Source organism: Pipistrellus hanaki (assembly GCF_964339955.1).
Source record: "Pipistrellus hanaki genome assembly, chromosome: 4".
Lineage (NCBI taxonomy): Eukaryota > Metazoa > Chordata > Mammalia > Chiroptera > Vespertilionidae > Pipistrellus > Pipistrellus hanaki.
Window position 1 is genome coordinate 78,000,014 of NC_140506.1, and position 21,587 is coordinate 78,021,600.

General features: G+C 39.3%; 1 protein-coding gene across 4 annotated transcripts in view; it reads right to left on the minus strand.

The window, feature by feature from the left end:
• Positions 1 to 952: 952 nt before the first annotated feature.
• The window catches only part of VKORC1L1 (vitamin K epoxide reductase complex subunit 1 like 1), a 56,907-nt gene continuing 36,272 nt past the window's right edge, over positions 953 to 21,587 (minus strand). Inside the window, exons 2-4 of one of the 4 annotated variants that reach the window (XR_014794772.1) lie at positions 9,404 to 9,513; positions 3,610 to 4,684; positions 953 to 2,721 (exon numbers count right to left, since the gene is read on the minus strand). Coding sequence is in view for 2 of the 4 variants with exons in the window: in XM_084880745.1 (XP_084736871.1) it covers positions 4,458 to 4,684; positions 9,404 to 9,513 (337 nt within the window). In the remaining 2 variants the exon portion in view is untranslated. Of the gene's footprint in view, positions 4,685 to 9,403; positions 9,514 to 21,587 lie in introns of all 4 variants that reach the window. The other 3 variants (XR_014794771.1, XM_084880745.1, XM_084880746.1) reach the window with 3 other exon arrangements.

Genomic DNA, 21,587 nt, shown 5'->3' on the forward strand with positions numbered 1-21,587 from the left:
TCGTCCACTTTCTCATACAACTGGTAGAACATTATTTTCATTCGAGAGATGTCTCCAAATTACAGACAGGGTATGCCATTTTTTGTTTTCCTGCAGGCAAATCATTACATTTAGGTAAATTCTTAATATACTTCAATTCTTGGACCAAAGTATTTTATCTTCTCCAATCTAGGTGTCCCGTTCACTTTGATGCCTTATCACCATCACTTCTAATCAGAGTTCTAAGGCTCACTTGAGGCTTTTAGTCTTCCTTTATTTTCTGTTTTCTGAAATGAATATCCAAATTGGGTCAAAGGAAACGGGTAAGTTTTGAAAAAGTGGTTCTGAATTTCAGACTATACTTCCCACATTGCCTTTCATGTAGAGGGAACGTATCCTCACAAAGAACATTTCAATGATCAAAACAAATGATGTGTCTGTCAGGCCCATTTCTTAAGTCCGAAGGGTCTAGCACAGAACACATTTGTTCTAGTCAATAAAATATGGCTAAACTGCATTCCAAATTGCAGGTGTGACTTTTAGAAATTTGTAAAAATGGAGTATTCAAGGTGAGCTAAAATAGAGCAGTGGAAAAACAGTTGGTTCCTACATTCTTTGTGCTTCTGGAACTTGCCAATGAGTCAGGGTACCACTCGCCAGGAGAGGCCATGGTATCTGGGAAAGAGCCATTTACTTGGTAAAGTAAGAACTACTACCACGTGGCTGTAACACCTTTTTCATGCTTAACCACATAAATTATAAACCTACAGAAATCCCAGGAACTAGAATCTCTGAGAATCCTGCTTGTGTATTCTATAAGTTATATATGATTTAAGAGGAAAAAAACCAACTTGGTATACCTGTAGATGTGAGGTTCCAGTTATGAGGTTACTTTAAGAACAGTTTATGAGTGGATTCGTTCCGCTTCTTTTTGACCTGTAATACTGCAGTAAAAGAATGATGGCAGCACAACTTCCACAGGTAACTTCTACATTTATTTTATACCAAAAAAGTTATGTGCAACAAATAAACATTCTTACATATTTACATTTTTTTTTTTTTTTTTACCAGTTAACAAAACTGTGTCCTAAATCTCTGATAAAGAATATTCCTATCTAATATTAAAGGGGATATCTGTCCAGTGAACTCCATTTTAAAAGAATGTACTCTGGAGTTTAAAGCACTAGTAATATTTTTGATGGGGCATACTATACAGATCATACTATACCTCATACTTCGGCCATGCTTAATAGTTTTATAAGAAAACATTTCATCTTTTCTGGGATAATTTGTTAAAAACATGTTTAACCAATTGGCCTGGGCTCCCACCACACTAATCCCTTTTGTTTTGTTGAAGGTCAGTTCTCATAATGAGCCCTAAGTGCTGCCTAATATGTCTGAGCAGCAAGAGATTTTTCCAGTGTTTGCATATTAGGTGCTTCTTCCCAAATAGGTTACCAAAAAAGGTAGTGGGTTTCTTGTTGGCATCTGTTTAATACTGATTTTCACGATCTGTCAGCATTCCCTGGAGTCAGGCAGAGATACCAATCTTAGTTACAAAGTAATTGTTGAAGGTAACCTTGCACTTTTGCTGATAGTCTTAAAAGGAAATATAAGCAGACTAAAGGCAACAAATCATTTTAATTTCACTATAGTCTTGGTCCTCTATCCTATCTTGTTGATCCAGAGATCTCTTGTACCAAAAGATCTTTGTCGCTTAGAAAGCAAATAGTCACTGCTTTCACCTCTTTAAAAGTAATGGGTTTAAGAAGAGGCCACATACATCAAGTAAAAGTAATTCCTGGCACACAGCTAGTTAAACCTGAGTAATTTCACTTAGTGTATCCTTACTGACAGCAACTAGCTGTAATGAAATACCAAATGAGGTTCTCCAAACCACCTAGCTTCCCTATCATTTAGCCACAACTTCTCTTATTTCTTCAAATTATGTGACTGTCAAGTTAATAAGAGACTTCATTTATAATACAAATCATTTCAAAATTCAAGAAGCATGGAATTACTGCCAAAACCAGAAATTCAGTTTTCCCCCTAATCTGTTCTTCAATGTCAGTGGCTAGTAATTTTACCATAGTCCTAACAATACTGGGATTTTAAAACATGGTGTCTTTCTTCCCCCTGTTCCGGGGTGCCGCAGAGCTTGTGGAGGGAGCCCACACTCTTCTGGGGCACAAGTACCAATAGCACCCAGTAGGCCCTGTTGCTTACTGTGTCGTCGGCATTACGAGCTGCAGTGAAGGCAGCACATGTTCACTGCTCAGTGGGAAAAAGGTGATTAGTAGTTCTGGGTCATAGGAATGTGGCCATTTTTTAAGACAACTGAAACAGTGGTGTTTCCCCCCAGGCGTAGGAAAATAAAGGAAAAACTTGAAGGGTCTGGCTAAACATTTTTACATTTTCTCTCTGAGTTGAAGACAAATATTTCCAAGAGGACATCAAGACAAGCTTTAACTAAACTCTGCCGACTGATACAAAATATGATGAGGAAAAAAACACACCACATTTTAAATTGGGACACGAGGAACTTTAGCACGACCAGTGTTGTATGTACCACAGAAGTCTTAACCGCTGAGCCATTGCCACCGTAGCTGGGAAACGAGAAGCAGTGAACGGCTCGAACTGGAAGCACTGCGACGTGACCTCATTGTACAGTTCACTTCAATATCAGGATTCGCTTCTCCATCCACACGGGGCATCTAATCAATGCTTTCTAGAGTTCTTTAACTATAGAAATAAGAATAATACATACATAATAAAACAGGCATTGAAATATTCACATTCATGGGAAAACATCAGCCTGGATGAAATCTGAATTAAGCTCTTTTTATAAAACTGGTTTAAACTCAATAGTTCATTACAATTCAGATTTTATACCTGCCTTGGACCAGAATAATACATTGCATCAATTATGACGGTTAGTTGGAAACAGTTGCTGACGCTACACATAGGTTTACAGAGCAGAGCCTGTCCTCTCCTTCAAAAAGGCAAATATGCACTTAAATTACCGGTCTATTTTTAATATAATGATTAATCAAATTGAAAGCAAAATTGTTGCTACTACTTCTCAATCTAAGGAATAAAATGATCATACAGAACCTTTATATAGAATGCAAGTTATCTACTTCATGCCAAGAAAGGAAGGAAGGACACTTCTGCCCAAGTTCAACAGAAAATATTTGGTTTGAGATTTAAGACAGAAGGCACTTTTAACATTTTGATATGTTAACCTTAGAAGCATACTGTCACAATTTTATTTGGGTTAATTCAAACCACTTTAAAAAATTCTGCACTTGTATAGTTATAGAAAGAGTAGTGACAACATTAGTATTTCACCGTCAGGTATTTCTACCTAAAATACTCCCGATTAAGCTAACTGAGCAGCGTTATCATCCCTAAAGTTTACATAGCCAATATTTTACTCTAAAACCATTAAGTTAAAAATCCGATTAGTTAGTGCAGAAAGAAACAGGAAACAGAGAGCTATCCAAGAGCAATCCTACTCTGGAGTGAATGGGCTTATACTGATTATTTCAAAGCCATAATACTGTTGGGTTGGCACCAATGTTAAGGAAAAGTATCTAAATAAAATCCAACTGTTTTAGGAGACTTTACCTTAAAATTCATATATTTCCAGCTTTTCTCCAAAGAAATGTACCCATTTCCCCATCTTTAGTGTCCTGAAGGCTTTGGACTTGATGGTTTGGTCACATGACTCACTCTGTAAGGTAGAACTGATCCAGTTTTATGACTAGACACAAGTTTGACTTGAATGTCCAAAGAGTTTCTTCCTTGGGGAGGAAGGAGATGAAAGGGAACCAACTACCCTATTTTTGCTGTCAATGCTGGACCCACGGCTGTCAGTACTTTTCACAAGACTCTGTATGCACTGAACTATTTTCACTTTTTCTTCAGTCAGTGTTGAGCTGACAGTTCTTCATTGCTACACTTCAGCTCAACTGTACAGCAAGTTCTGCAGGGATGGATCCAATATTTCTACCTTTATTTACAAATGTCACAGAAATGAATTCTAGTTGAATCTACATGTTTAAATCCATTGGCTAAAAACATATTACATATTGTAAACATGGCAATACTTAATACAGTATCTATTCTAAAATATTTTCATGTCATGATCACATTTGTTATACCTGAAATTGAATTTATACACATTGGAGAGTTATTAGCAATGGTTGCTCACTTTACAACGGAGGGCTACATTTAATTATTTCAGAAACATCTTCAAAGTAAAGTTAAAGCTTGTCTTTGATTGGCTCGGCGTATGCTTTTTTTTTTGTATCCATATTTAAAATGAAGATTGACACAAAAAATACCCTTCTAATTTACAAGATTTTAAAAAATCAGTTTAAGATTCTTAGGGAAAGTGTCTGTTGTGAAGAATAAAAAAATGCTGCGAAATTAACTTAATGGAGAAGGGACTTGAAGGTAAGTTCATCAGGCCGTCAGTCCTGCTTGGGCTGCAGCTGCCGTTTCCAGGCCTCGTTCAAGTAAACTAGTCGTTTGTAGTTGATGATAAGAAGAATGAAGTTCAGCATGTATGTGATAGCACAGATGATGCAAAACTCCTTCAGCACAAAGTACAGAATGTAGGCCAGGTACAAAGACCCTACTACAGACACGATGGAGGATGTCATGAGGATTAAAGCTGCAACTGCACTTGCTGTCATGCCTGCAAGAGAAAGAGACACTTGGCTCAGTCAGACCTCGACGATGGGAAGTTTCTGAGTTAAAAGGTAGCCTTTTGTGATTTGCTACTGTTGAAAATATTGATCTTCCAGCGGTTGCCAACCTTTTGAAGCTCACGGACCACCAGCAGACGGCTGGTTGGTGACTGCTGTTCTAGATGACGTCACTTATTTCATAAACTAGCCTTCGTTATGGCACCAAAGAAAATATGCAATCTTGCAATCACATGCAATGAAGACGATGTGTGAAACTATAGTGCCACCTTTCTTAATGAGTAAAGTAACCTTAGGACCACAACCTTTTCTTCCAAGAAGTACACATTTTCCCTGGCCTTCTCACGACAGGCTCCTCATATGTGGGAAATAAAATTTGCTTTCTCATGTTTAAACCAAATTTGTAAAAAATCCATAATGGGAGATGATTACACCAGCATGCTGAAGAAGGAAAAAAATAAAAGATGCAGAAAGAGTGTGCAAGAGGCAGCGGGTCGATGTTTCTCTCTCATCGACGTTTCTAGCTATCTCTCTCCCTTCCTCTCTGTGAAAAATCAATAAAATATATTACAAACAAACAAACAAACAAACAAAATCATGCAGAAAGAGCTCACCCTGGAGGATAAGGAAACCACATTTGGCCAGTTGACCACATGTGGGTCAAACCAGATCAAGAAAAAAGGCAGTTATGTGTGCTAGGTTGCGGCCCTCCTGACAAAACCTTGCCTGAATTCTTGATGCCATCAGACATCTTTACATGTATTGTTTTGTAATTTCCTATATCCAACAGTACTGAAAACACGTGCATTTATTTTTAAAGAAATAGCACAGTATATTAAACTACCCTCTTACCCAACAACTAATGAGTCAGAATAACAAACGGAAAAAAAAAAGGTGACGGTAGGTTTGAAGAAGTTAGTTACGGAGCTAAAATCCATGCTGCCTGTTAAAGAGAAGTGGCCTGAGGAACGCAGCTAGCCACAGGGGCCTGACTTGCCCATGCCACCGGTCAGGGCAGGTAAGCATTTTTTTTTTAAAAAGGGAAGCTTGCCCTAGCTGGTTTGGCTCAGTGGATAGAGTGTCGGCCTGCAGACTGAAGGGTCAAGGGCACATGCTCAGGTGATGTGATTCTCTCTTATCAATGATGTTTCGCACTCTCTCCCCCTCTCCTCTCCTCTCTGAAATCGATAAAAACATTTTTATAAAATAAGGGAAGCTTTCAGGACTAAGATGCTGTTGGATTATTAATGCCAGGGACTAGCATATCTGATGGGCCACTTGGTTTTGTAAATAAAGGTTTACTGGCTGAAACCGGTTTGGCTCAGTGGTAGAGCGTCGGTCTGTGGATTGAGAGGTCCCAGGTTCGATTCCGGTCAAGGGCATGTACATTGGTTGCATGCACCAATAGGGGGTGTATTGTATAATCCTCTATTTAGAGTTACAGCACATTTTAATTCCACTGGAAGTTTATCCCAAACCACCATTACATTACATTAGAACAAGTTTGGTACAATAGTATTTAACTAAATGTTAGTGTTTATAAAGCATTCTAAGTATTTATACCTATTAGCTCTTTTAATCTGCACAATGGTATTAGTATGTAGTCATGATTATTATCCCAATTTTACAGGTAAGGAAATAACTGGTTCATGTTATTTGAAACATGAACAAATTATTTCCTTGCAGGGGGTGTGCAAGAGGCAGCTGGTTGATGTTTCTCTCTCATCGACATTTCTAGCTCTCTAGCTCTCTCCCTTCCTCTCTGTAAAATATCAATAAAATATATTTAATAAATAAATAAATAAAGGTTTACTGGAACCCAACTACACTAACTGATTTATGTAATGCCTATTGCTGCTTTCACACTCTAGTGGCTGAGTTGAGTAGTTATGACACAGTTAGCAAAGCTTCAATTATTTTCTTTTTTAATGTTTTTATTTATTTCAGAGATAGGGAAAGAGAGAGAAAAACACAAAAGATGAGAGAGAATCATCAATGCGCTGCCTCCTGCAAGTCCCCTACTAGGGATCAAGCCCACAATCCAGCCATATATCCTATCTGAAAATCGTACCAGGATCTCCTGGTTCATGGGTGAACACTCAACCACTGAACCACATGGGCCAGGTGCCTCAATTATTTTCTTCCAGCTCTATGCTAAAAGTTTGGTGATCTTATCTAAACTAAATATCTAACACTTCAAGTTATTTCCATACCTGTAAAACTGGGATAATAATCATGACTACATACTAATACCATTGTGCAGATTAAAAGAGCTAATAGGTATAAATACTCAGAATGCTTTATAAACACTAGCTATTAGTTAAATACTATTGTACCAAACTTGTTCTAATGTAATGTAATGTAATGGTGGTTTGGGATAAACTTCCAGTGGAATTAAAATGTGCTGTAACTCTGAATAGAGGATTGTACAATAAAAAGCAATGGAATATTCTGCAGCTGTGAAAAAGAATGAAGACTTAATGTTCTGCTATGGAAAGATCACCATGATATGTCAGTCAGCAAAACAAAAAGTACGTAAAACAGTGTGTATAGCATTTGTCCTTTTTAAAAAAAAAAGAAAAAGAAAATTAAGGTTATGTATCCGTGTTTTCTTGTATTATATGCCTAAAGAAATCCCCTAACAGCAGCAACAAGAAGCTACCAGTTGGATGAGAGGCAGTGGGAAGTGGGCAGAAGGGAACAAGGGTGGGACAGACTTTTTATTGTGTAGAATTTTATACATTTAAAAAAAACCTTTTGAATCATGAGAATTACCTATAAATAAATTAATTTAAAATACTGTATCTCAAATAACTTAGAAGATGATGTGCTCTGAAAACTAGATGAGTTCAAATGTGCCTCCAATGATAAAGACCCTGACATTAAAAAGGCCGGTGGTGCTAAATGGATAGAGGTCAGCCCAGCACCGAAGTGTGGCAGGTTTGATTCTGGTCAAGGGCATTTACCTGTGTTATAAGTTTGTTCCCAGGCCCTGATTGGGAGAGAGGCAACAAATTAATGTGTCTTTTACATCGATGTCTCTTTCCCTCCCTCCCCTTCCATCCTTGCCCTTCTACTTTTTAAAAATCAATGGGAAAAATATCCTTGGGTGAGGATTAAACAAAAAAGCATAAAATGCAAATAGAAAAAAATACTTATAATACATGATTTGAAATATCTATACATAATGATATTAAATATAATAGAAATGTGTACCATCTCTATCTCCAAAAAAAACATTTCTTAGGCTATTTTAATTTGGGCTTAGAAATCCAAACAAAACCAATAAATGGAATAAAAAGTGAGAGTCTCACCCTTGACCCCCAACCACTACACCCTTATACATTTACATGCATATATATATATATTATATTATATACCACAATTTGCTTTTTTCACTAAACTATGCCTTTATCTTTTCACATGTAGACCTATTTTCTCCTTTAATGGTTACACTGTTTTCTCGTATGGATGTAACTTAATTTATTCAACCATTATGTTTTGCTAAGCTGCTTCTAATTCTTTGCTATTTTAAACTATTCTGCAATGAATATTCTTGTGCCTGTTTTTCTATTTCTACAGAACATATAAGTATGGAATTGAAAAACTTACTAGGACATTGAGAAAACTTTAGATTCACAGTTTGCCTCATAACAAATCAACTTCACAGAAGAGCTGGCAGATAATAGGATGAAATAATAATAATTGAAATGCAAGGGCAAAAATAAATGAATTTAACTTTAAAAATGTGAAAACTTTTATACAATCAAAATTCACAAAACTAACATAATAAAAGGATAAAGAACCGGTTAAATGTTTGTAACAAATATGAAAATGGACTATATCAGGATCCCAATAATAAATTGAAAATAAAGTTAAAATATAGTAAAATAAAAATAATAGCTACTAATATATAACTTATATTAGATATTTTATAGAAAATAGTTTCTTAAAATGAAGATGATGGAGCTTCTGGGAAACCTGACAATTGAGGGAAAAGCAGTTTGTTAATACCTACTAAAACTCCATTTAAAAATCTTGTTTTTGTCTCATTCATCCCACATTTGGAAATTTATTCCACGGAAATAATTCAAAGAAGGAAGGTTGTGGGTGTGTGGGTGTGGAGGGGGAGGTTTGGGGGGGGAGGGAAGGCGGTGGGGGGTGGGGGGAACGGGACTTAAAAATTGATCTGTATTATTTAGACATAAAAAACTTTGAAACCTGATGTCAACAATACAAAACATTTAAGAGGGTAGAAAATGTAAGAGTTTGTATAAAAATAAATCAGAAGACAATGGAAAATAGTGGGTAAGGTAAAGGTGGTGGAATTATGAATATCATTAACCATCAATGTTTTCCCAAAGCATATATTTAAAAATAGCTAATAAGTATATAAAATAGTAAGGAGAAAGGTTTATAGGGAAGACTGGAGTAATAATTTCTCTAAATAGGACTGGTTTTTATAGACATCATGGGATGCCACTATCTTTGACTAAATTAAATACCAGCAGATACCAAGTTTAGCATTAGCTTCATCAAAATTAGAGTGAACAAAGTCTCACAACACAAAAAAAAAGTGAAACAAACTATTGGTTCTGTCATTAATATATGCTTTTATTTAAGATAAAGACACATGCATCAGAGCAAAGATACAAAGTACTAAGTGGAATATAACAAAATTTATTTTTGTATTGCTGTATAATACTTACCAAGTAATAACTGTAGTATATAAAATATAAGTCCAAAGACACTGTTTGGCTGATTTAATGCACCATCCTTTCCAAAAATGGAACCCAAAAGACCAAATCCTTGGCCCCATCTGTAAAATAAGAAAACCAGTAACCCTATATTTGAGTTTTCCTATTTTGAAAATATAAAAAATTATCTGAGAATGTTATGCCAATATACCTATCCGTATCTCTAAATTGCCAATTTCTATGTAGCCTCTTTTCTAAAAGGTAGGACAAAGTATTCTTTTTCTGATGGCTACTAATGTATTTACAGAAGGACACTCTCAAAAAAATTGTTTTTATTTACTGATTTGAGAGCACGCGACACATTGATGTGATGTTCACTTATTTATGCACATTGGTTGATTCTTGTATGTGTCATGACCAGGGATGAAACCCCACAACTTTGGCATTTCAGGACGACACTCTAACCAACTGAGCTACTTGGCCAGGGCCCAGCTCTCTCAATTTCAGCTAGGGTTTCTTAGCAGTGGGACCATTGACATTTTGGGCTAATTCTTTGTGGTAGGGGCAGTTCCGTGCATCACAGGGTGCTTAGCAACCATGGCCAAATGTCCTCTGGAGCAAAAACACCCCCAACTGAAAGCCATTAATGTAAGTTGTCCTGTTTGTTCATTCAAAGTATGTAGGCAGAGAGGCAGATCCAAAATGGCATCGGAGGATGCTGAGCTTGCCCCTCCCAAGAACACATCCAATGCACACCTATATTTAGATCAATTCCTCCTGAAAGACAACTGAACAGCTTCTGCAAAACAAACAATAGAGAAACCACATGGAGAAGGCTGGGAAACACAGGAGCTCTCCAGCAGTTGCGGGACCGTTCAGGAACAGAGGAGCCGTGAGAGCCATTGTCTGCTTTCCCTTGCCCTGGGACAGCAGGAGGAGCTCTATCCAGGCTCTCTGGCCAGCCTGCAGTGCTGCCTTGGCATGTACCCAGCCAGCCAGCTCTCCCAAGAGCTAGCTCAAACACAACAGGAAGGCAACAGAGCATTCGTACCAGGGGCCCCTCCACCCAGACTGAGCCAGTGGGTATGGCAGGGAGAGAGCAGAGCTAGCAAAATGCTGTGGTACCTGCTGCCTGTCCAAAGAAACTGCAGAGACAGTGGGGTGCTGCTGCTCATGCATACGGAGTTGCCCCACTGGGAGAAAGTGTGAAGGTAGCAAAGCGTTATGGTAGGAGTGGGCACTGCTGCACACAGGGGATTGCTCCATCCAGAGAAATGTGAAGCTAGTAGGACAGTGTGATGCACTCACTCAGAGCAGCCCGGCCCAGACCCAATCGGGCTACAGATAATAGGATACAGGCCCATACCAGACAGCCCGCCCTAAACCCACTCCTGGTCAGGCAGCACGTGAGGCACCACACACACACACACACACACACACACACACACACACACTACAACCAGCCTGCCAAAACCATCTGTATGCAGTCTACACAGAGGCTACTTTTCAAGATTTAGAAAACTATTTTATCTAATTCATAGGAATAAGCACAGAAAGTAAAACAAACGGGGAGATGGAGAGCATGCCCCGAATGAACAGGGAAAAACCCCACTTAACAAAACACTAATGAAACAGAGATAAGTAATTTGCCTGCTATAAAATTGTAAGAAATGGTCATAAGAATGCTCAACAATCTTGAGAATAGAATAGAGGAACCAGAGAGCTTTTAAAAAGTTAGAAAATGTAACAAAGAATAATTAAAGAACAAAATAACTGAAATAAATAATACATTAGAAGGAGTCAACAGTAATATAGTTAATATAAATGAAAAGATTAGGGACTTGGGAGACAGAATAGTGGAAATCACCCACCTAAAACAGCAAAATGAAAAAATATAGTTTTTTAATTAGAGTATAAGGGACCTCTGTGATAACATATATCAAACAGTCTAAAGTTTACATTATAGCAATTCCAGGAGAAGAGTCAGAAAGAGGCAGAAAGTATATTTGAAGAAATAATGGCTGAAAAACTTTCCTAATCTGAGGAAGGAAATACACATCCTGGTCAAGGAAGCAGAGTTCCAAACAAGATGAATCCAAGGGAGGCCCATACCAAGACACATTATAATCAAAATTGTAAAAGTTAAGGATAAAGAGTTAATCTTAAAGGCAGCCAGAGTGAACAAGCCACATACAATGGAAACCCCATAGGCTATCAACTGATTTCTCAGCAGCAACTCTATAAGCCAGAAGGAAGTAGCAGGAAATAAAGAGTTGAAAGGAACCTACAACCTAGAATGCTATATCATTCAGAACTGAAGGAAAGATAGTGTTTCCCAGACAAATAAAAAGTAAGGGATACGGGTTCAATTCCCCGTGAGGGCGTGCAGGAAGCAATAATCAGTGATTCTCTCTCATCATTAATGTTTCTCTCATTCTCCCTTCCTCTCTGAAATCAATAAAAATATATTTAAAAAACAAAAAACTCCCACCAATCAGAAGCCCAGATGGCTTCATGGGTAAATTCTATGAAATATTTAAAAAATTAATATTTTATCCTTCTCTGCCGAAACCGATTTGGCTCAGTGGATAGAGTGTCAGCCTGCGGACTGAAAGGTCCCGGGTTTGATTCTGATCAAGGGCATGTACCTTGGCTGCGGGCACATCCCCAGTGGCGGGTGTGCAGGAGGCAGCTGGTTGATGTTTCTCTCTCATCGATGTTTCTAACTCTCTATCCCTCTCTCTTCCTCTCTGTAAAAAAATCAATAAAATATATTTTAATAAATAAATAAATAATAAAATGTTTTAAAAAATACTTTATCCTTCTCAAACTATTAAAAAAAAAAGCTGAGAAAGGAATGATTCTAAACTCACTTTACAATGTTAGCATTATCCAACACTAAAGTCAAAGACACTACAAAAAGGAGAATTACAGGCCAATATTCCTGATGAACATAGAGGCAAAAATTCTCAATAAAATACTATTAAACTAAATTCAACAATGCATTAAAAGGATTACATAACACGTTCGAGATTTATACCAGATATACAAGGATGGTTCAACACCCACAAAATAATTAATGTTACTCATCTCATCCACAAAAGGATAAAAATCATACAATTCAACATCCATTTTGATAGATCCTCCCTTCCCCTAACTGATGGACCGAGTATGAAGTAACCTGCACCTGCAGCATGGATATCCCTGAGCACCTAACCAGGCACCTTATATAGACTGTACAATGAACCACCAATCAACATCTGCCAAATACCTAAGCCCTTGATTCCTTAGTACTTAAGTGCCTAATCATGTGCCTTATATGAAACCACCAATCATCGTGTGCCGAGTACCCTAAGCCATCCCTTCCCATTCCTCCCCTCAAAAGGTGTCTTCAGGGGAGAATCCAAGCTGGCTGCCCAGGTAAACACCTAGCTGCAGCCGCACACAATAATTTCAATAAAATACAACTAAAATATAAAATGGACATTACCCAGAACTACAGGAAAGTTGACTGACTGGAAATTCTACAACGAGAAGCAAGGAGAAAACCAGAAGGAAGCGCGGAGGAGCTGTAAAAGCTTAAGGTACGGAGACACGTGTCGCGCGCGGAGAGGATGGAGCCAGAGAGGAGGGCAGCTGAGTGCCTGGCTGGCGTTCCCTAGCAGGAAGGAGATAAAAGCTCCGACTGTGTTGGGCCCCAGTTCCGACTGCTCTGAACCCCAGTTCTAGGCCAGACCCCGGGGACCCAGGCTCAAACAGAGGGAGCTGGGCTGTAAGGCGGAACCCCGGGGGAGCGGCGAAAGGAGGTCCCAGCAGCACGCACATTGCGCGAAGAGAAGGGACAGTTGGCTGTGCCGCGGGATTGCCCCGGCGGGAAGGAGACAGGGGCTCCAGTCTGCTCTGAACGCCACCTCCAATCCCACTACCAACTGAACTGGACCCCAGTTCCAGGCTCATTGGGGGAGAGTCTCGACTATTTGGTAGCAGGCGAAAATCGAGGGCACCTTTCTCTCAGAGGCGCTTGCAGCGAGTACTGAAGGACCCGGAGACACAGGAGCCGCATAGGGCGGGGCTGATGGAAGCCAAGGCTGTAGGCTCCACCCTGAAACTCCGCCCCATCTGTAGCTGCGAAATGCGACAACAAAACAGATCACAAACAAAAAAAAATGAAGGACAAAAAGCGACTGGATATAGAGTTCAAATCTATGCTTATAAGGTTTTTCAAGAATTTCCTAGAAAAGATTGATAAGACCTATGAGGATATGAAAAGAGATCAACTAGAATTAATAAGGAATCAACAAGAAATGATAAGGGATCAACAAGAAATAAAGAATACATTGTCTGAAATAAAAAATATTATAGAGTCCTAAAAACAGAAGTGAAGATCGCAAGAATCAAGTCAGAACCTACAGCCAAAGATAATCTACCCAGCAAAGCTATCACTCAGAATCGAAGGTCAGATAAAGAGCTTCACTAATAAAAAAAAGCTAACGGAGTTCATCACCGCCAAACCAGAATTATATGAATTGCTGAAGGGGGTTCTTTCAGAAGAGAAAGTAAATAAAGATAAAAATTATGAACAACAAATAAGTAACTGTCAACAAATGAATCTAAAAACCAAGGAAATTAAAAAAAAAATCTGATGAACAATATTAACTGTTGAATATAATAGAATCAGAGGTATGGAGGGGGAGTGAACTGACGATTCTTGGGGAAAGGGGGAGAGGGGGATGTGGGAAGAGACTGAACATAAACTGTGCACCTATGGATGAGGACAATGGAGAGTGGGGAAAGGGTAGAGGGTGGGGTGGGAACCTGGTGAAGGAGAGCAAAGGTGGGGGAGGGGGGAAGGAACATTTGTAATAATATGAACAATAAAAATTTATTTTTTAAAAAAAAGTGTCTTCACTCCTGCATGTGTGCTCTCTTCTTTCGCAAGGCAGCCCGGCAGGGATCCCTCTCCTCTAATAAAGCCTGTAGTCCTGGTCTTCAGCCCTCTGTCTCTTCTTTCACATTTATGATAAAAACTTCCAATAAAGTGGGTAGAACATACTTACCTCAACTTAATAAAGGCTATATATGACAGTGTCATACACTCTAAGAGTAGGAACAAGACAAGCTGTCTATACTAACTACAATTATTCAATAACAATAATTCTATCTAATAAAAGAGTAATATGCAAATTAATCATCACTCAGCTACAACCAAAGCCACACCCACCAGTCAAGCAGCGAGTATGCAAATAAACCCAACCAAGAATGCTACAGCCACAGACAACAGGAGTGAGGCTTCGGTTTCCCAGGCAACAGAGGAAGCCAAGCTTTCCACCTGCCCTTGCTGGCCTAAGCCTCCATTCAAAGCTACAAAGTTTCAATTATAAAAGGTAAACAAATCCAAACAAAAATGGCGGCTGCCACTGAGCAAGCAGAAAGCTTGGCTCCACTTTAGGCTACAAAGTTTCAATTGTAGAAGGTAAATAAATCCCAGATACCAGGGTCTCTGCTTGGGTCACCAGAGGGCGTGGCCGGCCTGCAAACCACCTCAGGCCCCTCACTTAGGCCACCCCACACCCCTAGGGAACCTTCAACCTGATCCCGGACACCATTCAGGGCAAACCAGCTGACTCCCCACCTGTGTACCAGGCCTCTATCCTATCTAATAAAAGAGTAATATGCAGATTGACCATCACTCCAACACACAATAGCTGCCCCATGTGGTCAAAAATGGCTGCCCCCATGTGGACACAAGATGGCCACCACAAGATGGCCAGCAGGGGAGGGCAGTTGGGAGGCACCAGGTCTGCAGGGGAGGGAAGTTAGGGACAAATAGGCTAGCAGGGGAGCAGTTAGGCATCAATCAGGCTGGCAGGGGAGTGGTTAGGAGTTGATCAGGCTGGCAAGCAGTTAGGGTTAATTAGGAAGGCAGGCAGGTGAGCATTTGGGAGCCAGCAGTCCTGGATTTTGAGAGGGATGTCCAACTGGGATCAAGCCTAAACGGGCAGTCAGACATTTCTCAAGGGGTACCGGATTGTAGAGGGTATAGGCTGGGCTGAGGAACACACACCCCCCTGCACGAATTTCATGTACCAGGCCTCTAGTTAAGTTATAAAATGCAAATTCTAGCATTTTCAACCATCAGAATAATCATTTAATTGTTGATAAATATAAAAAGTATTAAAAGTTTAATAAACTTTGATAAAGTTGATGTAATAAGTGTTAGCAAGTCAATTCACAAGTAAACTGGTATTACACATACAAGATTATTTTCCTTGAAAAGGTGATTAAGCAGATTTTCAAAAATGGCACTGTACTTTAAAATTGCTAAGGATGGGATAATCTATACTAATAAAAGAGTAATATGCTAATTAGACCGATAGACCAGACATCTTCCAGACATTCTTCCGAACAAAGCGCAGCGGCTGGAAGGGCCGAGGAGGGGTGGCAGCAGGGCTGGCAGTGGCAGCAGGAGCAGCGGGGTGATGGGGCGGCGCCTTCCCCTGATTGGCCCAGTTGCCTCCCACGAAGCCGTCAGTAGGACATCCCCTGAAGATTCCCAGACTGTGAGAAGGGATAGGCCGGGCTGAGGGACCCCCTTCACAGCACGAATTTTCATGCACTGGGCCTCTAGTCTATATAAAAAAAAAAAGCCCAGCAACCATTATGGCGGACACTCTGGCTGCCACTAGTGCCACTGCCGAGCCAAGGGCCCGAGGGCCAGTTGCAGGGGGGCTGCCGCCAAGGTACTAGTAAAGAATGCGGAGGAGGCCAGTGTGAGCATGCAGCTTGAGATGAAGGTTCTGTGGGATAAATTCAATCAGCTGGGCCACAAGATCATCGTTACCAAGGCTGGCAGGTCAGGACATCTCCATTGCAACCCTCCCCACATGGTGCCAGTCTCAGGCGCGGGCTTTGGCCTGAGCAAGACTGAGAAGCAGGGTGGGGGCCTGGCCTGTCCACCTGCATGTCCTTCTTGGCGCAGGCCAGCTCCTTCACTCTCAAAGTCCAAGCTCTAACAACAGCCACCTGGAGCACAGGGCCGGAGGATACTGCTTGGGATTCCACGGAGGCAGTGGAGAGGAACCCAGTGGACCTTCTGCCCAACCAGCAGCCCAGGACCCAGCACCACCAGAAATGGACCAGCTCAGAGCACACTGAGCTTGTGGGGAAGGCAGCCTCCTGCGAGGGGTCTTGCTACCAGTGGATCCCACATCAAAGAAAACTTGGTCTTTGGTTCCTTAATTCAGTCCATCCCAGCTAAAGAGGAGCACTAGGCACATTTTAGGGGAAAATTAAGACTCTAAAATAGTGTATTCTGGTCCATGGAGGTTGCTACCCAGTTATCTTAGGCCTAAATTCTGGGTGATTGTGGGGCCTGGTTCTGCAACTGGGGCCCGCATCTTCCAATTGGCCTGTGTTTGTTGTAAGGGTCCAAAAAGAAGGGGAACACAGTTTTCGATGCAATGGAATTGACCAACAGACAAAGGCGAGTGACAGGCTGTGTTTAATGTACTCACAGAGACACCAGCTCTGAGTCCTCTTGGCCAAAGGGAGCTCAGAGCCTGTTTTCAGAGCCTGCTGGTGATTTCTGTATCCTTGCTGAGGTTATCCTCCCTGGGAAGCCTGGGGCTCATGCTTAGCTCCAGCTCAGTGGGTCTTCTCCAGGCCCTGCCCCCAACTGGCTCCCCCACAAACCCTTCCCCCTGGCCAGCCCGGCCAATCAGCCCCAATTTGGGCAGGCCAGCCAGACCCCACCTGCTCATGAATTCATGCACCCAGCCTCTAGTTAAAAACATTTCAGTAAATTTTTTTCCACACTGGAACATTTGAAAACACTATAGTTTTCTCCCGTTTCTAAAACCTATATGGAACTACCGTGTTTCCCTGAAAATAAAACATCCTCCAAAAATAAGACCTACTTACAGGTTTCCTTCTGAGTGAAATATAAGGCATCCCCCCCCCCGAAAATAAGGCTCCCCCTAGGCTCTGTCTCAGAAACTTTGTGAAACCTAAACTGCAAGAAGTTGTGACTTGGGTGAAGAATTCATGGGAGAAAATCACTGACAGTTGCATTGCAAATGCACTGCGAGCAGGCTACCTTGACAAGAAGTACTCATTTAAAGACAGTGCTATTGCTAAACATGAGAGATTTGGTCCACTGATTCTGAAAGAAATGGAGTCACAAGAAATTCACCAGGAAATTCAGGAATTGGATTGTTATGATGATGTTCCAGAAGATGGTGACATGATTGTCATTGAATAAATGAGTAAATTCTTGATACTGTAGGATTCACAGTTTGTCTGGTTTGTGTTGACAACTACCGTACTACCGTACTGTATACAGGTAATAAATTTCCTTTATTTTCATTTAACAATAAATGTGTACCGTATTCTTCTTCATGGAAAAGTAAGACATCCCCTGAAAATAAGACCTAGCGCATCTTTGGGAGCAAAAATTAATATAAGACACTGTCTTATTTTCGGGGAAACAGGGTATATAAAATATACTAGAGGCCCGATGCACAAAATTTGTGGAAGGGGCTTGGCTCTCATAACCTTGGTGGTTTGCCTCGGCCCTGGCAGCCCCACTTTGTCCAGAAGGTCATATGGAAGGATGTCCGGTCTAATTAGCATATTACGTTTTAATATTATAGATTTTATATGCAACCTTTATTCCTAGTTTTATCTTAAGTTTCTAACCATTTCTTTTTGTCCTATTTATATTAATTAACTAATTGAAAAAAAATGCTTTCTTAAAATTATTGACATTTATACAGATGTTCATTTTGCTTCAGAATAGAAACGTCAATGTAGTGATTATACAAAAGAATTTCTTTTTCAGCTTTTAAAAATATATATCTAATTAATTAATTAATTTATTTATTTTACAGAGAGGAAGAGAGAGGGATAGAGAGCCAGAAACATTGATAAGAGAGAATCATCAATCAGCTGCCTCCTGCACACCTTCTACTGGGGATGTGTATGCACCAAGTTACATGCCCTTGACTGGAATCGAACCTGGGACCCTTCAGTCCAAAGGCCAATGCTCTATCCACTGAGCCAAACCGGTCAGGGCTCTTTTTCATTTTTGATTCTTAAAAAAGGTTCTTCATCTCTGACCCAAATAATACTGTCCTTGAATATTTTGTATTTGGGGGCATAAACAACCAACACCACTTCCTTAAGGTCGGAATGAGAAATTGGTGAAAATTCACTCCTAATTTTGCCAGAAACACATCATAAAACCAACATTTCTCCAACTCTAATCTCCTAGGTCCCAGAGAATAAATCTAAGACATTATTTGCCTCTTTCATTCTTATTCTCTCTTAAGTGCATAAGGAAGTTTCCCGAAGGCTACATGGATGACATGTGATAATGAGGATCTGATGTGAGAATCCAACAGCCTTCTATTATGGCGGAAGTTGAAGAAATTTCTGGTAAAAGAAAATTATTCACCCTTTTCATTATTTTGTATGTATATGTGTTTGGGAAAAGTTATTTTTCATATTTCTGTTTTTAATTTCTAGTACAGTAAATACCAAAGATATAACACACACAAATATAAACTATTTATAGTATTTGTCCCTGCAGTTTGTTCATCTAGAAATATTAAAAGTATAATAGGGGTCCTGAGACCCAAAAGTTTGAAAATCAATTTCAACCAATTTGCCCCCAAAGAACACATTAGACCACTTTTAAAAATTGGGGTGGGGAACATCATGCTGAGTGAAATAAGCCAGTCAATGAAAGAGAAACACCACATGACCTCACTCATTTGTGGATGATAAAGAACATTATAAACTGATGAACCAAGAGACAGATATAGAGACAGTAAAGCAACAGGCAGACTGTCAAATTTACAGTGGGGAGGGGAGGAAGATCTGGGGGAGATAATAGATCAACCGAAGGACTTGTGTACATGCATATAAGTACAACCAATGGACATAAAACTCTGGGGAGGGAGGGTATGTATGGGAGGAAGGGGGAGGGGGGCAAAAAAATCAATAAAATATATTAAAAATAAATAAATAAATAAAATTAAAAAAAAATTGGGGTGGGATAGAGTAGGCAGAACTTTTAAAAATAATTAACCAATATGTGTTATAATAAATTATATTTTTAAAAGGTTTCATGGCTATTATATTATTTTTAAAATAACACAGAATAACAGAAGTTGGTGAGGATGTGGAGATATTGGAAATCTTGTACATTGTTGATGGGTAAAAGGTGCCATAGCTGTGGAAAACAATTTAATGATTTCTCAAAAAGTTAAACATAGAATTACCATATGACCCAGCAATTGTACTCCTTGGTATATGCCCAAAAGAGCTGAAAACAGGTATTCAAGCAAGTACAAGTACTTGTTCATAGCAGCACAATTCACAATAGGCAAAAGGTAGAAACAACTCAGTATCCATTAACTGAAAAATGGATTAACAAAATGTCCTACACCCATACAATGCAGTATTATTCAGCCATAAAAATGAAGTACTGATTTATGAATGAACTTTGAAAACATTATGCTGAAATAAGTCAGACACAAAAGGTCACACATTGTATGATTCCATTGATATGAAATGTCCATAATAAGCAAACCCAGAGACAGAAAGCATATTAGTGGTTGCCAGGGGCTGGGGAAGGTGAGTGAGGAGTGACTGCTTAGTGGGTACAGTATCATTTGGGGGTAATGAAAATATTTTGGGAATACACAGAGCAACAATGGTTGTGAGACACTGCAAGTGTACTACTAGATAGCTCTGAATATATACTTTAAAATGTTTAATTTTGTAGCAAATTTCTTTTAAGAATTTGTGTAGTGGGAAAACAGTTGGTGACTATTAGGCTGTTTCTATTCCTCATGATTATAAAGCAAGTATGGGGAACCTTTTCTGTCAAGAGCCATTTGTATATTTATAGCATCATTCACAGGCCATACAAAATTATAAATTAGTCTGCTATATTTGGTCAAACAATTAACTCACCTCTAATGACTTGGCAGGGCCAGGCCAAATGATTTCACAGGCCTCATCCAGCCCACGAGCCATACGGCCCCCACCCGTTATAAAGCATTAACTGAGCATATTGTGCAAAAGTCTGCCTGTCTATTACATTATTTCCATAGGATGCACTACAGAAAGAGAAATGACATGATTAACTGTCATAAACACCTTAAAAACTATTGTTATTTGTGCAAAAAGTTATTCTAGTAATGACCATTTTGATGGTTGCCAGATGGGAGAGGTGTTTGGGAAATGTGTGAAAAAGGTGAAGGGATTAAAAAGTACAAATTGGTAGTTACAGAATAGTCATGAGAATGTAGAGTACAGCATAGGGAAAATAGTCAATAACATTGTAATCACTATACACAGTGTCATATGGGTACTAGAATTATTGGGATGATAACTTCATTAGTTACATAAATGTCTAATCACTGGATTGTAAGCCTGAAACTCATATATTATATGTCAACAGTAATTAAAAAATTAAAAATTATTCTTAAAAAGAGTCCCAACAAACAAAAGTTCTGGATCAGATGGCTTCACAGGCGAATTTTACCAAAGGTTCAAATAATCAATACCTTTTTTTTCCTCAGCCTATTCCAAAAAAGTCAGGAGACTTGAAGACTCCAAGCTTATTTTATAAGACTAGTATTACCTTGATTCCAAAATAAGACAAAGGTATTATCCCCCCAAATTACAGGCCATTATTAGTGGTGAGAAAAGATGCAAAAATCCTCAACAAAATATTAGCAAACCAAATTCAGTTATACATTAAAAAGATCATACACAATGAAATATCGTCAGCAAGGCTGTCATAAATAAATCTACAAATAAGTATTGGCAGGGTGTAGAGAAAAGGGGATTTAGGTGGAACTGCAAACTGGTGCAGCTACTAAGGAAAATAGTAGGGAGGTTACTTAAAAAAATTAAAAATAGGCAGATTTGATAACTGACTGAATTATGAAGGAAGGATGACTGACTCCTAGGATTCTAGAATGACTGAGTAGATTGTGAGGCCATATATGAGACAAAGAACATGGAAGAAACCATAGATGATTGAGCTTACTTTTAACATATTGAATTTTCTTTTCTTTTAAAAAAAATATATATATTTTATTAATTTTCCACAGAGAGGAAGGGAGATGGATAGAGAGCTAGAAAAGTCGATGAGAGAGAAACATCGATCAGCTGCCTCCTG